The sequence below is a fragment of the Thamnophis elegans genome, chromosome 8, assembly GCF_009769535.1.
Source record: "Thamnophis elegans isolate rThaEle1 chromosome 8, rThaEle1.pri, whole genome shotgun sequence".
Lineage (NCBI taxonomy): Eukaryota > Metazoa > Chordata > Lepidosauria > Squamata > Colubridae > Thamnophis > Thamnophis elegans.
The window spans coordinates 76184071-76198428 of record NC_045548.1 but is presented as its reverse complement, the minus strand read 5'-3'; the positions used below and the strand labels follow the sequence as shown (position 1 = coordinate 76198428).

General features: G+C 45.8%; 1 protein-coding gene across 2 annotated transcripts in view; it reads right to left on the bottom strand.

The window, feature by feature from the left end:
- DENND3 (DENN domain containing 3) overlaps positions 1-3026 on the bottom strand; it is a 47461-nt gene extending 44435 nt beyond the window's left edge. For both annotated transcript variants that reach the window (XM_032222837.1, XM_032222838.1), the window contains exon 1: positions 2836-3026. In XM_032222837.1, coding sequence (XP_032078728.1) covers positions 2836-2922 — 87 coding nt within the window. In that variant the 5' untranslated portion in view covers positions 2923-3026. The remainder of the gene's footprint in view (positions 1-2835) is intronic.
- Positions 3027-14358: the final 11332 nt, after the last annotated feature.

Below are 14358 nucleotides of genomic sequence, written 5' to 3'. Positions count from 1 at the left end.
ATTACTAACTTAGCTACAGTGATTCACTTAACAACCATGGCGAGAAAGGGTCGTAAAAGGGGGCAAAACTCACACAACAACTGTCTCACCAGCGGAAATACCGGGCTGAGTCGTGGTCAAAACTCAAGGACTTGCTGTAGTCCATGGGTTGGGTTTATTTGCCATTTTTTTCAAATTTCTGCCAAGATCTGGTGGATTCATACAAAGGTGACAAAAAGAAATACAGGCACTCCTCGTCATACAACAGTTCGTTTAGTGACAGTTCAGAGTTACAACGGCACTGAAATATAAGTGACTTAGGATCGTTTTTCACACTTACAACCGTTCCACCATCTCCATGGTCACGTGATCCAAATTCAGCCACTTAGTGACCGCTTCATATTTACGACAGTGGCAGTGTCCCGGTGGGGTCACGCAATCCTCTTTTGAGACCTTCCAACAAGCAAAGTCAACAGGGAAGCCTGACTCCCTTAACAACCAGGCGACTAACTTATCCACCGCAGCGATTCACTTAACAACCGAGGCAAGAAAGGTCGTCCAAGAGGGGCAAACCTCACTTAAGAAATGTCTCGCTTAACCACGGGAATTTGAGGCTCCGTTGTGGCCGTAAGTCAAAGACTCCCTGTATTCCATTTTTCCCCCTATCATTTCTCCCCAGGCTCAAGGTTGACTCAGCCTTCCGTCCTTCCGAGGTGGGTAAAAAGAGGACCCAGATTGTTGGGGGAAATAAGCTGACTCTGCAAACTGCTTAAAGAGGGATATAAAAGCACTGTGAAGTGCTATTGCTCCTCTTTCTTTCCTTCCTTCCTTCCTTGGTTAGAATGCAGTATTGCAGGCTGACTCTGCCCACAGTCAGGAGTTCGATCCTGACCAGCTCAAGGTTGATTCAGCCTTCTGTCTTCCTGAGGTGGGTAAAACGAGGACCCGGATTGTTGGGGGCAAGAGGCTGACTTTGTAAACCGCTTAGAGAGGACTGTAAAGTACTATGAAGTGGTATATAAGTGCTATTGTTATTGCCTTTCCTTCTGTTCTTTTTCCTTCCTTCCTTCCTTCTCATTTCCTTCTTTCCTTCCATCCATCTCTCTCCTTCCTTTTCATTTCCTTCCTTCCGTCTCCTTCCTTCTTTCATTTCCTTCTTTCCTTCCTTCTCTCTCCTTCCTTTTCATTTGCTTCTTTCCTTCCATCCATCTCTCTCCTTCCTTTTCATTTCCTTCCTTCCGTCTCCTTCCTTCTTTTCTTTTCATTTCCTTCTTTCCTTCCTTCAGTCTCTCACCTCCCTCCCAGTTATTAGAATGAAGTTCTGCAGGCTACTCCTGCCAAGAGTTCGATCCTGACTGGCTCAAGGTTGACTCAGCCTTCCGTCCTCCCGAGGTCAGTAAAAAGAGGACCCAGAATGTTGGGGGTCAATAGGCTGACTCTATAAACCACTCAGAGAGGGCTGTAAAGCACTGGGAAGCGGTATATAAGTCTAGTGCTATTAACTCAGCCTTCCCAGGACAGTAAAATGAGGATCCAGATTGGGGGGGGGGGGCAATAGGCTTACTCTATAAACCACTTAGAAAGTGTGGTAAAGCACTGTGAAGCGGCATATAAGTCTAAGTGCTAGTGCTAGTAAGGAAAGAAGGAAGGGAGGGATGAAAGGAAGGGAAGGAGGAAGGAAAGAAAGAAAGAAGGAACGAAAGAGGGTGGGAAGAAAAAAGGAATGAAGAAAGGAAAAGAGGAGGGAGGGAGGGAGGGAGAAAAAGTAGGGGAGGGTGAGAGGGAGGTAGGAAAGAATGAAGAAAGGAAAGGAATAGGAGGAAAAGAGAGAGGAAAGGAGAGAAGGGAAGGGAGCGAGTGAGCGAGGAAGGAAGAGGAGGGAGGGGAAAAAAGAAGGGGAGGCAGAAAGGGAAGTGGGACGGAATGAAGAAAGGAAAGGAATAGGAGGAAAAGAGAGAGAGGAAAGGGAAGGGAGTGTGTGAGCAAGGAAGGAAGGGAGAGGAGGGAGGAAGAAAAAGAAGGGGAGGGAGGTGGGAAGGAATGAAGAAAGGAAAGGAATGGGAGGAAAAGAGAGAGAGAGGAAAGGAGCAAAGGGAAGGGATTGAGGGAACGAGGAAGGAAGAGAGAGGAGGGAAGGAGAAAAAGAAGGGGAGGGAGGGAGGTGGGAAGGAATAAAGAAAGGAAAGGAATGGGAGGAAAAGAGAGAGGGGGGAAAGGAGAGAAGGGAAGGGAGCGAGTGAGCGAGGAAGGAAGAGGAGGGAGGGAAAAAAGAAGGGGAGGTGGAAAGGGAGGTGGGAAGGAATGAAGAAAGGAAAGGAAAGGAATAGGAGGAAAAGAGAGAGAGGAAAGGAGAGAAGGGAAGGGCGTGTGTGAGCAAGGAAGGAAGGGAGAGGAGGGAGGAAGAAAAAGAAGGGGAGGGAGGTGGGAAGGAATAAAGAAAGGAAAGGAATGGGAGGAAGAGAGAGAGAGAGAGAGAGAGAAGGGGAGGGAGTGACTGAGGAAGGAAGGAAGGATTTAACATACTCCCTAATCCCTGCCAAGACCTGGCAACCTTCATACCAAGGTTGTAAAAATACAAGAAATCAATAAAGCAGAAGCCTGGATTCCGGGTCAGGCAGGTGAGCCTGCAAAGCGCCGCCAGGTCTTGCAGGAAGAGGAGGCGACCCGCAGGTGGATCCGGGAAAAGCTTCCTCCTCGTTGCGAAAGGCTCCCACCTTTGGGACTGCCGGATTTCCAGGCAACGAGGCGGCCGAGGAGGAAGCGAAGGCACGGGCGAACCTTTACCCCCTCACCCACCCCGCGGGCCAAACTGCCTCCAAACGCATTCCGACGTTTCCCCGACACGCGTGTTTATACCTGACGCGCTTCTCTGGCTTTCTCCCGCGAGACTCCGACCAAGACGCAGATTTCTAGCACGGCCGTGGGCAGCAGCAACTCCTCCATCGCCCCAGCCCGGCCCCACCGCCCCCGAGCCTGCCCGGGAGCCGAAAAAAAAGGGACCACTCTCCGCCCCGCCGGCTCAAGCCGGACTGCTGAGGAGGCAGCGCTGCGCCGGCCTCCCCGTCAGGAAAAATGGGCGTGGCGGAGAGGTGAGGGGCGTGACCATGGACTCCCGGAGGAGGAGCCACGTACGCAGGCGCGGAAGGACGAGGAGCAAAGGAAGCGGGCTCTCGAGGCCTTCGAAGGGAAAATGGGCGGGAACCTCTCGCTCCCATTTCCGACCAATAACAGTCGGAAGGGACCTTGTGGAGCAGGGGTCTCCATCCGTGGCCACTTTAAGAGCTGTGGACTTCAACTCCCAGAATTCCTCAGCTAGCTTGCTGGCTGAGGAATTCTGGGAGTTGAAGTCCACAACTCTTAAAGTGGCCACGGATGGAGACCCCCTGCCTTGGAGGTCATCTAGTCCAACCCCTTGCCCAAGCAGGAGACCTCCCACACACACATATCATTTCTGACAGACTGATCAAGGAGAAATTCAACCTAGAAATAAGGAGGAATTTCCTGACACTAAGAATTACAGAATAACAGAGTCAAAAGGGACCTTGTAGGTCATCCAATCAACCCCCCCTCCCCACCCAAACTTGAGACCCTACACACCATTTCTGGCAGATGGCAATCCAGTCGCTTCTTGAAAGCCTCCAGGGATCATGGAGCTCCCACAATTGCTGAAGGCAACTGCAGCACCATTGGTTGATAGTAGAAATGAGGAATTTTCTGACAGGGAGAACAATCAGGACAAGAAGCAAGGGATGGAAACTAATGGTGGAGAGAAGCAACCTAGAACTAAGGAGACATTTCCTGAGAACAATTAATCAGGGGATTAAAACATCTTAAATTTGTTGAGATTTGCTGAGAATTCTGGGTGTTAAAGTCTACACATCTTAAATGCATTGAGATTTGTTGCAAATTCTGGGAGTTAAAGTCAACACGCCTTAAATTTGTTGAGAAATCTGGGCGAAACCCTGCTTTCTGGGATGTGGAATAATGCAAACATATCTGGATCATGTCACTTTAGGAAAGGCTGCACAAAAACGTCAAGCCTTCATTTCTGTAACGAACCAGAAAAAGGTGCCATCCCATGAACAATTGCTTCCCCTTAAAAAGGAACATTTTCTTTCTGTTCCATGGCTGATTTCTTCTTTCCTTTGGGTTTAGAGAAACTGTCCTTTCTGGACACTTCAGAGTTTTCTGCCCTGGGAAAATCCCATTTTCATTTCGTAGCACACTGGAGAGGAAGGAGGAGCAGAGCAACGTGGCCGTCTTCCTCGTGACTAAGAAAAAAAAACAATCTGGCCGCCTATTGCTATAAGCATAAAAAAGAAACATTACCAGCATAAAGCCCGCTGCTCAAACTGCCAGTTGCTTACCTAATAAGAGGTGTGGTGCTGGCAGGTGGGACTATAATTATTTACAGGATTAAGGACTATTTTGCAAAGTAAACGGACTCAGTTACAGCAGGAATGTGTGTGGTGTTTGGAGACCTGAGAAAGGCTACAGATGAATTTAGTGTTTGAATATTTGAAAGGCTGCCACAAAGAAGAGGGGGTCGGCCCATTTTCCAAAGCACCTGAGGCACTGGTGGGTTGCAGACGCTACGCCCCGGTACGGGCGTACCGGAGTCTGCCTGGAGCACCGGATACCGCTCGGGTACAGTGCTCAGAAGGGCCCACCCGCCTGCCTGAGCATAAGGTCTTTGAAGTCTTCGGGGCTTCCATGCACATGCATGGTGCGTACAGCACCTGCATGACGCTCCGCTGAGCAGCTGGAGCATTGCAGAGGCTCGCGGAAACAGTAAGATGCATGCACGCGCTCTGCGCGTCCATGTGGATGCCGCCGTGATTTGCTTCAAGAAGGTGGCAAAAATGGTCATGAAAGTGAGCCGTCTCGTTTAACAACTGCTTTGGTTAGCAGCACAAATTCTGGTCCCCATAATGATCGCCAGTCGAGAACTATTTGTCTGTGTGTCGTGATGTTGTTGCAGGCAGTGGTGAAACGAAGAAGGAAGAGGGCAAAGGTTGGTTGTTTATACGGAGTATTATATGAACAGAAAGAAAGAAAGAAAACCCTTCCCAGAAATCATTAATCAAATGAGTCATTCCAGAATACAAAAATACTGTTGGTTCCAAGTGCAAAAGTGCAAAACATTGGCAGGATAACTAGAAAAGTGCAAAGCCCAAGTGTCAAATTAGGTATCATTCACAAACAGTTTTGTACACTTGAAATAACCAACACCCAAACTGAAGGGTTTATTTCTAGGAAACACTATCATATGATCCTTATCGGGCTGCTAACGGAAGTTACCTGGATGGAGTAAAACTCCTTATGCGATCAGGGGCGCTACTCTTCAGTGGCTGCGATAGGACCAAATGACAATGATGAAAGAAATGTCCTTCTGGGTTTGGCTCCAAGTGGGGAAAAAGACACTGGAGACATGGAGGCTGCTTGGAAAGATGGTTTTAATGGTGGACAGGACCACATGGCTTGAGCCCTGAACAGAAAAGGTGATCACATGCTTCAATGTTGGTGGAGAAGAAGAGAAGGGAGGACTGAGATGCTGAAAGTCCCTGGTTTTATGCCCTCTCTGGCCTTTGATCTTGAGCTTGTGCTCTGATTGGTTGTCAGACTCCCATGGGGCCATGCAGGGGCAACTCTCTAGGCTGCGTTTTGAATGCAGGTTTGGTTGAGTTCTCAGATGCCATGTGGCGAGTTGGGTAAAAGGGCCAATATTATCATGCCTTAATCCCATCACTCTGGAGCTGAAGGGGAGAGATCTTTATTATGTAAAGCGAGCTAGCTCAGGCTTTAATGGCTCATTGACAAAGGGGGATGGGCAGGAAGCTGCAGGCAGCAATTCTGTCTTTTAAACCATGTTTCTTTCTTTTCACATCCAGATAAATATTTTCCCTTTTCAATATTTCCTAGGATATTTCATTTTTCTGGGAGAGGGCTGGGTGATAACTTCTTACAACAAGATTATACAAGGAGGCAATTTAGAGTAGAGTAGAGTAGAGTAAAATAGCATAGCATAGCATAGCATAGCATAGCATAGCATAGCATAGCATAGCATAGAATAGGAAGTGACCTTGGAGGTCTTCACCTTGGAGTCCAATCCCCTGCCTAGGCAGGAGACCCTATACCGTTTCAGACAAATGGCTATCCAACATCTTCTTAAAGACTTCTAGTGTTGGGGCATTCACAACTTCAGGAGGCAAAGCTGTTCCACTGATTAATTGCTCTAACTGTCAGGAAATTTCTCCTCAGTTCTAAATTGCTTCTCTCCTTGATTAGTTTCCACCCATTGCTTCTTGTTTTACCTTCAGGTGCTTTGGAGAATAGTTTGACTCCCTCTTCTTTGTGGCAGCCCCTGAGATATTGGAACACTGCTATCATGTAATTTTAAACAGTGAGAACCGCACTGTTTGGTGTATTTGAAATGTGACCCTCAAGATGCAGGCCTGAGCCTCATATAACCATCATGATAAATGGAAGCTAGATTGTGACCCATGCAAGGGTTACTGTGACATGTGTAGGATAATGAAAGAAGCACCACTGTTGGGTCAAAATAAATTCAGCATACTTGTCGATGCAAGAAGTTAAGTCACAATGATGATTTTATTTTATTTACTATTTTCTTTTCTTCTTTTTCTTTTTTTTTCCCTATTTATTTTTATTTTGAATTTAGCTGCCCAATTCCAGTGGACTCTTTCTAGGGTCCCCACATCCTTTTTTTTCTAACGTGGCGACCAAAACTGAATGCAGTATTCCAAGTGTGGCCTTATCAAGGCTTTATAAAGTAGTACTAGAACAGTGTTTCTCAACCTTAGCAACTTGAAGATGTCCGGACTTCAACATTCGCATTCGCTGGCTGGGGAATTCTGGGAGTTGAAGTCCGGACATCTTCAAGTTGCCAAGGTTGAGAAACACTGCTATAGAGGGAGATTAACAGAGTTGGAAGGGACCTTGTAGATCTCTAATCCAAGTCCAGACATCTTCAAGTTGCTAAGGTTGAGAAACACTGTACTAGAACTTCACATAATCATGATTCTCTCCCTCTGTTGATGCAGCCTAGAACTGTGTTGGCTTTTTTGGCAGCTGCTGCACACGGCTGGCTCCTATTTAAATGGTTCTCCACTAGGACTCCAAAATCTCACCGTTAATTACCGTTAAGCCAATGCCACTAGTACAGTTTGTACAATTGTAGATCTTATGGCTTGTGCATTTTGTACAAACCATGATTTACAATTGTACCATGCGAATTGTAGAAACAATATGGTTGACAATTTACCTGAGATGGAATTTCACCCACCCTGTTCTAAAACATCCTCTTTTGTGTTTGAACCTTAGATACTCTGGCAAACAGTAATTATATGCAGATGTCTTGGGGGTCTTCACTAAGAATACACACAGAAGATTCCTTTGTGAGGGGAGAAAACCTAACATCTCCTGAAGATGGTTTGAAGTTGAGAGTTACTCAGGACACAATCTTCCATAATGCTACTTGTTTTTTCTTTTTTACTTATTCACTTGTTGGATCTTTTTTGTAATCCTGCCTTTATTATTTCATCTGTAAATCAAGGCAGAAGATACACAATTATCCTTCCTTCTCTTATTTTCCCACAACAAGCTCCTTGTTGGGCTGAGAGAAAGTGGCAAGCACAAACTCGCCCAGCTGGCTTTCATGCCTAAGGCAGGACTAGAACTCACCATCCCCTGGTGATTGGCCCAAAGTCACCCAGCTGGCTGTCATACCTAAGGGAGAACTAGAACTCACCATCTCCTGGTGATTGGCCCAAAGTCACCCAGCTGGCTGTCATACCTAAGGGAGAACTAGAACTCACCATCTCCTGGTGATTGGCCCAAAGCCACTCAGCTGCCTAAGGTGACACTAGAACTCACCATCTCCTGGTGATTGACTCAAAGTCACCCAGCTGGCTTTCATGCCTAAGGCAGAACTAGAATTCACCATCCCCTGGTGATTGGCCCATTCACCCAGCTGGCTTTCATACCTAAGGGAGAACTAGAACTCACCATCTCCTGGTGATTGGCCCAAAGCCACTCAGCTGCCTAAGGTGACACTAGAACTCACCGCCTCCTGGTGATTGACTCAAAGTCACCCAGCTGCCTTTCATGCCTAAGCCAGAACTAGAACTCACCATCTCCTGGTGATTGGCCCAAAGTCACCCAGCTGGCTTTCATGCCTAATGCCAACTTTCACCTAGGCGACTTTCACCTAGGCGAGACTAGAACTCACTGCCTGCTGGTTTGTAGACCAGTACCTGTACCAAACAGGATTTTGAATTGGTTGGCAATTTTTAAAATGATTTTTATACTTCTAGAGGGCTGTTTGATATATATTTTACATCCAGATATGGCAAGGGCTTCCCCTACCTGTTACATTCCCTTCTTTTAGCCTTATATGTGTGTGTGTGTGAAGATAATCTGGTTGGTTTGTTTGCTTACAGGTTTTCAATCTCCTGCCTGAGAAGGAAATTGCAATCGAAACCCTTTTCAACCTGCCAGTATATGCCTGGAAAGGAATCCAGGTGAAATATTTTGCAGGTGAGTAATGGAGAAACAGGAAAGATGGCAGGATCTGTGCTGTGTGTGCGGTGCAAAGTATGTTGGGCGAGACAAGGGAGCTACAGCCAAGTTTACACAAGAGAGTGCAAGGTGTGAACCACATCTGAATGTTTTCATACAACACGGTTCATGAAACTGGGACTTAGATTTCCAGCATCCCTATTGGCTGAGGGCTGCGAAACATCATTGGAGGGCAGCAGGCCTTATAGTGCTGGTAGATATAATAATTGCAACAACTCTACGAAAGATGAACATCAAAATAAAAGTATTTTAGGGCACAGGTTAATTCATCTCTTATTCAAGAACTGCACATTTGCATGTAAAAATGGGCATATTTTGCAAAGGGGAAATCTGCATCTTAGAGGTGAACCTTGCAAAAAAAAAGGTTTACAGGTACTCCTCGACTTACGACCACAATTGAGCCCAAAATTTATATTGTAAAGTCAAACATGTGTAAAGTGAGTTTTGCCCAGGGGTGGGTTGCACATCTCGTTGTCACCGGAAGGAGGAACACATGCGCCTTTCGCGCATGCACCCGGCTTTGCGTGCATGTGCTGTGCATGCGCTGTGAAGTTTCCAAAGGATGCCCTAATTAATTTATGAGCCTCGAGACAAAGTTCAAAAGAAATCCATTCATTTATTAGGAGCAACATTTTGGCACGTTCTTCTGCGGAGCCGAAACTGATTTCCGGTTAATGGTCTCTGCACTTTACCCCTACGTCTCCCCTCCCCTCAGTCTGTGTCATAAATCATATCCACCAACGAGGTGCTGCAGCAAGCTGTGAACTTTGCCCCTCACATGCCGGCTGTAGAAATCTGAGATCCGACTCTGGTTGAAGGTATGCATGAAATCCTCCCTCCCTTTTTCATGCCAACTTGATAATAGCCATGAAAACGTTTTATAAGTTGACATGCGCTTTTTGTTCTCGTGCATGCCTTCCGCAAATGCGCCCGGCCTCAGAAACATGCCTAAATAGGACAGCAGAGAGCCGGGGCAGGTGGGCTCACCCACAATTTCCACTACTGGTGTGACCGAACATATCCAAACCGGCTGAATATCACCTCTGGTTTTGGCCCATTTTGCGACCTTTCTTGCTGCAGTTGTTAAGTGAATCACTGCGGTTGTTAAGCTAGTAGCCCGTTTGTTCAGGGAATCTGACTCCCCTGTTGACTTTGCTTGTCGGAAGGTCACAAAAGAAGATCACGGAGTAAGCGGTTTACAGAGTCAGCATATCGCCCCCAACAACAATCCGGGTCCTCATTTTACCCACCTCGGAAGGATGGAAGGCTGAGTCAACCCTGAGCCGGTGAGATTTGAACAGCCGAGCTGCAGAACTGCAGTCAGCTGAAGTAGCCTGCAGTGCTGTATTTAACCACTGCGCCACCTCGGCTCTCCAATGAGAAAAAGGGTTGCCATCACCGTCCTATACCATTTCAGACAAGTGACGGATGTTCCCACTTTCATTGTTTGGAGCAGCAACTTTCCATTTTTAGCGACCGACAGCAGAAACCTAAAATTCTCAGGTGCCAATCAAAAGCCTGCAATAAGAGCATCCTTCTGCCTTGGCCTCAATTTCCATGGAGAGAAGTTGCAGTTGAATTTTGCGGCAGCTCATCCACGAGGTTCCACCACAAAACCGCGGACGACAAAATCGCGGTCGACGAAAGCGCGCATTTGACGTCATCACAGCTCGACGAAAACATCGCGCTGTGATCGAAAAATGTAAAAATAAAGCGAAAACCTTACCCTAACCCCCCCAAACCTAACCCCAAACCTAACCCTAAACCTAACCCTTAACCTAAGCCTAAATCTAACCCTAAACCTAACCCTTACCCTAACGCTAAACCTAACGCTAACCTTTAATGTAACGCTAAACGTAACCCTAACACTCTAAACCTAACCCTAACCCTTAACCTAACCCTAACCCTAAACCTAACCCTTACCTTTATGTGAATCGGTTTGCTTTAATTTAATTTTTATTTCAATTTTAAATTTTTTTCGTCGCGCTGTGATGACGTCAAATGCGCGCTTTCGTCGATCGCGCTTTTGTGGACCGCGGTTTTGACGGGTCACGCATCCACGAAACCACGCTGTGATCAGGGCCCGATTCCCAACGCAACCTGGGCTTCAGGCCCACACAGTCAAAACAAGGTCTCGTACTTCTGCTCGACCTGACTGCAGAGGGAAAACCGGAAGAACCTGGTCTGATGAAAAGGCAGAAAGCCACGGAGGTAATTATTGATTTTCCAGCAAGCAAAGTTCAGGTTTCATATTTCAGGGGGCCAGATCCACCTCGGGAAGGTTGAGAAACTCTCCTAAGTTGTGAATCAACATTCAAGATTGGCAGGGACTTGGATCCAGCACAGTACACACAAACACAATCACACACACACACACACACAGACTCACAGAGTCCTTCCAGGATTAGGGGCTTGCAATGTTTAAGGACACTCCATCCTGAATAAATTGGTAAAAAAGGATCCCACGGTGGATATGCAAATAGTATTTTCTCACTTTGTTTCTGGTCTATTCCAGGTAGTCCTTGACTTACAGACATTCATTTAGTGACGGTTCAAATGATATGACACCAAGGGATGTTATACAGAACATGCTGGTGGCGCAGCCTCTGAATTTTGATCACATGATTATGAGGATGCCGCAGCCGTCATAAATGCCAGAACTAGTCATAAGTCAGTTTTTTTCAGTGCTCTTGAAACTTTGAATACTCGCTAAATGAATGGTTGTAAGTTGAGGACTGCCTGTGGCATTACACGGGTTTGGCAATAAAACGTCCTCTACTCTGGAATGTGGTTGGTAGAAATTCTTTATTCCTCTTTAACATTCCTCTGTTGACCCCAGAAAGTCAGGAGAGCAAAAAGACGAGGTCAGAGTTCATTGTGCTAAGACCAACCTGATGATCTTTCTTCCTTCCTTCCTTCCTTCCTTCCTTCCTTCCTTCCTTCCTTCCTTCCTTCCTTCCTTCCTTCCTTCCTTCCTTCCTTCCTCCTTCCTTCCTTCCTTCCTCCCTCCCTCCCTCCTTCCTTCCTTCCTTCCTTCCTTCCTTCCTTCCTTCCAGGGGTGGGTTCCTGCCAGTTCTAAACTCTTCTATAGAAGAGGTTCCACAAATCTACGGTGCTGTTTAGAACCGGTTCCAGCTCCCTCCCCCCCCGCCTCTCCGCACATCATCAAGATGAGGAGCGAGAGGAGGAATTCTGGGAGTTGAAGTCCACAAGTCTTAAAGCTGTCAAGTTTGAACACCCCTGCGGGTTTTTTTGTAAAGGGTTAGGGGTGCAAGGGTCTTGTAACTTGACAGCTTCAAGACTTGCGTGCTTCAAATGCCAGAGTTTCTGAGGGAACATTTTGGTTGCTAAGCAAGAGCGTTGTTAAGTGAGTTTCACCATATTTTACAAGTTGGCCATGCCCATCAAGTCACATGACTGCCAAGTCACTCCCACCCAATCACATGGCCGGCAAGCCACTCCTACAAAGCAGGCCACACCTACAGAAAAGGTTCTAAAAAAATTTGAAACCCACCACTGCTTCCTTCCTTTCCTTTCCTTTCTTTCTTTCCTTCCTTCTCTCTTTCCATTTCTTTCTATTTCTTTTTTCTCCTTCCCTCCCTTTCTTTTTCCTTTCTTTCTTTCTCTCTTTTTTCTTCCTTCCTTCCTTCCTTTATTCCTTTTCTTCTGTAAGGTTTGAGAATACGTTCAGACCCATGGAAGTTTGAGAATACATCCAAGTCACAACAAGCCAAGCATGAGACTTAAACAGAGGCTTGAATAACAATCAGCATTTAATCTTTGATCAAAGTTTAAAGACATGATGGTCAGTTGTTCCCAACATAACCCAAGGATATGCATGGAAGAGCTCCCCTTCAGAGAAGGTGTAGCTCCTTTTTATACAGTTAGAGACATCATAGAATAACATCCTGGCTTTACAATACTCCTCACTAGCCTTATCAGCATTATCTCTTTCCTCTGTTCCCAGGATTGGCCATTTGGCCCCCTGTTGTGAAGGGCACAGATCAAAGGTGTCAGTTTTACAGCTCTTTACAGCTCCATTCTGGTATAAGTTCTGTGCCCATAGATTGCAAATTGATAAGAGTTCAAATGGCAAGGATCCGACATTTGCCAGATACAGTGTTTCTCAAGCTTGGCAACTTGAAGATGTCTGGACTTCAACTCTCAGAATTCCCCAGCCAGCGAATGCATTCGCTGGCTGGGGAATTCTGGGAGTTGAAGTCCAGACATCTTCAAGTTGCCAAGCTTGAGAAACACTGGCCAGATACCTTACAAATACAAGGCGTAATATATGTGTGTTACAGAAAACAAATGTTTCTACTACCGTGTTTCCCCGAAAATAAGACAGGGTCTTATTTTCTTTTGACCCCTGAAATAAGCACTTGGCCTTATTTTCGGGGAGGTCTTATTATTTTTGAGGTGCAGGAGGTGGTGAACGTGGTTACCTCACGGCTGCTGCTGCATTGCAATATTTTCAGGGAGGGCTTATTTTGGGGGGAGGGCTTATTTTAGCGCATGCGCTCAAAAGCCCAATTGGGCTTACTATCCGGGGAGGTCTTATTTTCAGGTAAACAGGGTAAAACTAACAAGTTTGTATCCTTATTACTATTCCCCTTCACTTCCTTTTCTTTCTTTCTTTCTTTCTTTCTTTCTTTCTTTCTTTCTTTCTTCTTTCCTTCCTTCCTTCCTTCCTCCTTTCCTCCCCCTCCCCCTCCCCCTTCCTCCTCTGGACACTGCTGCATTGACAAATCACCCTCTCCCCCCCACCCCAAAGAGTTTTGTTTGTATATCTGTTAACAATCTCTCGGCACTCAGCCAATAAACTGTGGTTTGTTCAGTAAGCCATACTTAATAAGCCATGGGTTAGCATGGGCGAATCTGTGTACTAATAATATGACCTTGCGTGATACACAAATCCCACCAATTCTGCTCTATTCTCTCTAAGCTATAATTAAATCATGACTTCACCTAGTGCACAAAGAGGGTAAAAGCAGCCTTCCCATTTATGGGTTTAGTTGATAAGTTTAGTTGTCCCGTTATTCAGCTTTTCCCCTTGGGCAATATCCTTTTATAAATTTCCATGGTGATGTGGTGATATTTATTTTTTTTTAACAGCATTTTTGGTTTCCCTTTCTAAGAATTTGAAGCCTGAAATTTCTCCAGATCCTTCTCTTGCCCAGTCATGCAAGATCAGATGTCTTCAGCCTAGATAATAATATGAAGGAATTTTATTTTAGTTTGCGGGGTCCCTGGTGGTCTCTGAGCTTGGCGGTTTTCCTTGCAGACGTTTCATTACCCAACTAGGTAACAGCATCAGTGCTACAAGGGAGCTTTCATCTCTTTTGCAGTACAAGAGAACCTGGCACTTCATGAGGCAGTCTGTTCCACGGGCTGATCATCCATACAGTCAGGAAAACTGTACCAATTTCCGTGTAATTTTGATTTTTAGATTATTTTAATTTCAATTGTTAACCTAGCAGCGTGAAAGCATGCAAATGTGAGTAGATAAATAAGTAGCACTTCACTGGGAAGGAACAGCGTTCTGTGACTTCACCCTGGCCATTAGGATCGCAGGAATATCTTTGGACAGCACTGGCTCAATAGCCTTGAAACACAGATGATAAATACCGCCCCCTAGAGTCAGCACCGATTAACGGAGTAAAATCTGCATGGGATTCCAGTGGGGTTGTTTTTTTTGTAAGTTTTAAATTTTTGTTCTCATGCATACATTCACAAATATACATTCCCATAGATATTGTTAATATTATGTGTTATCTT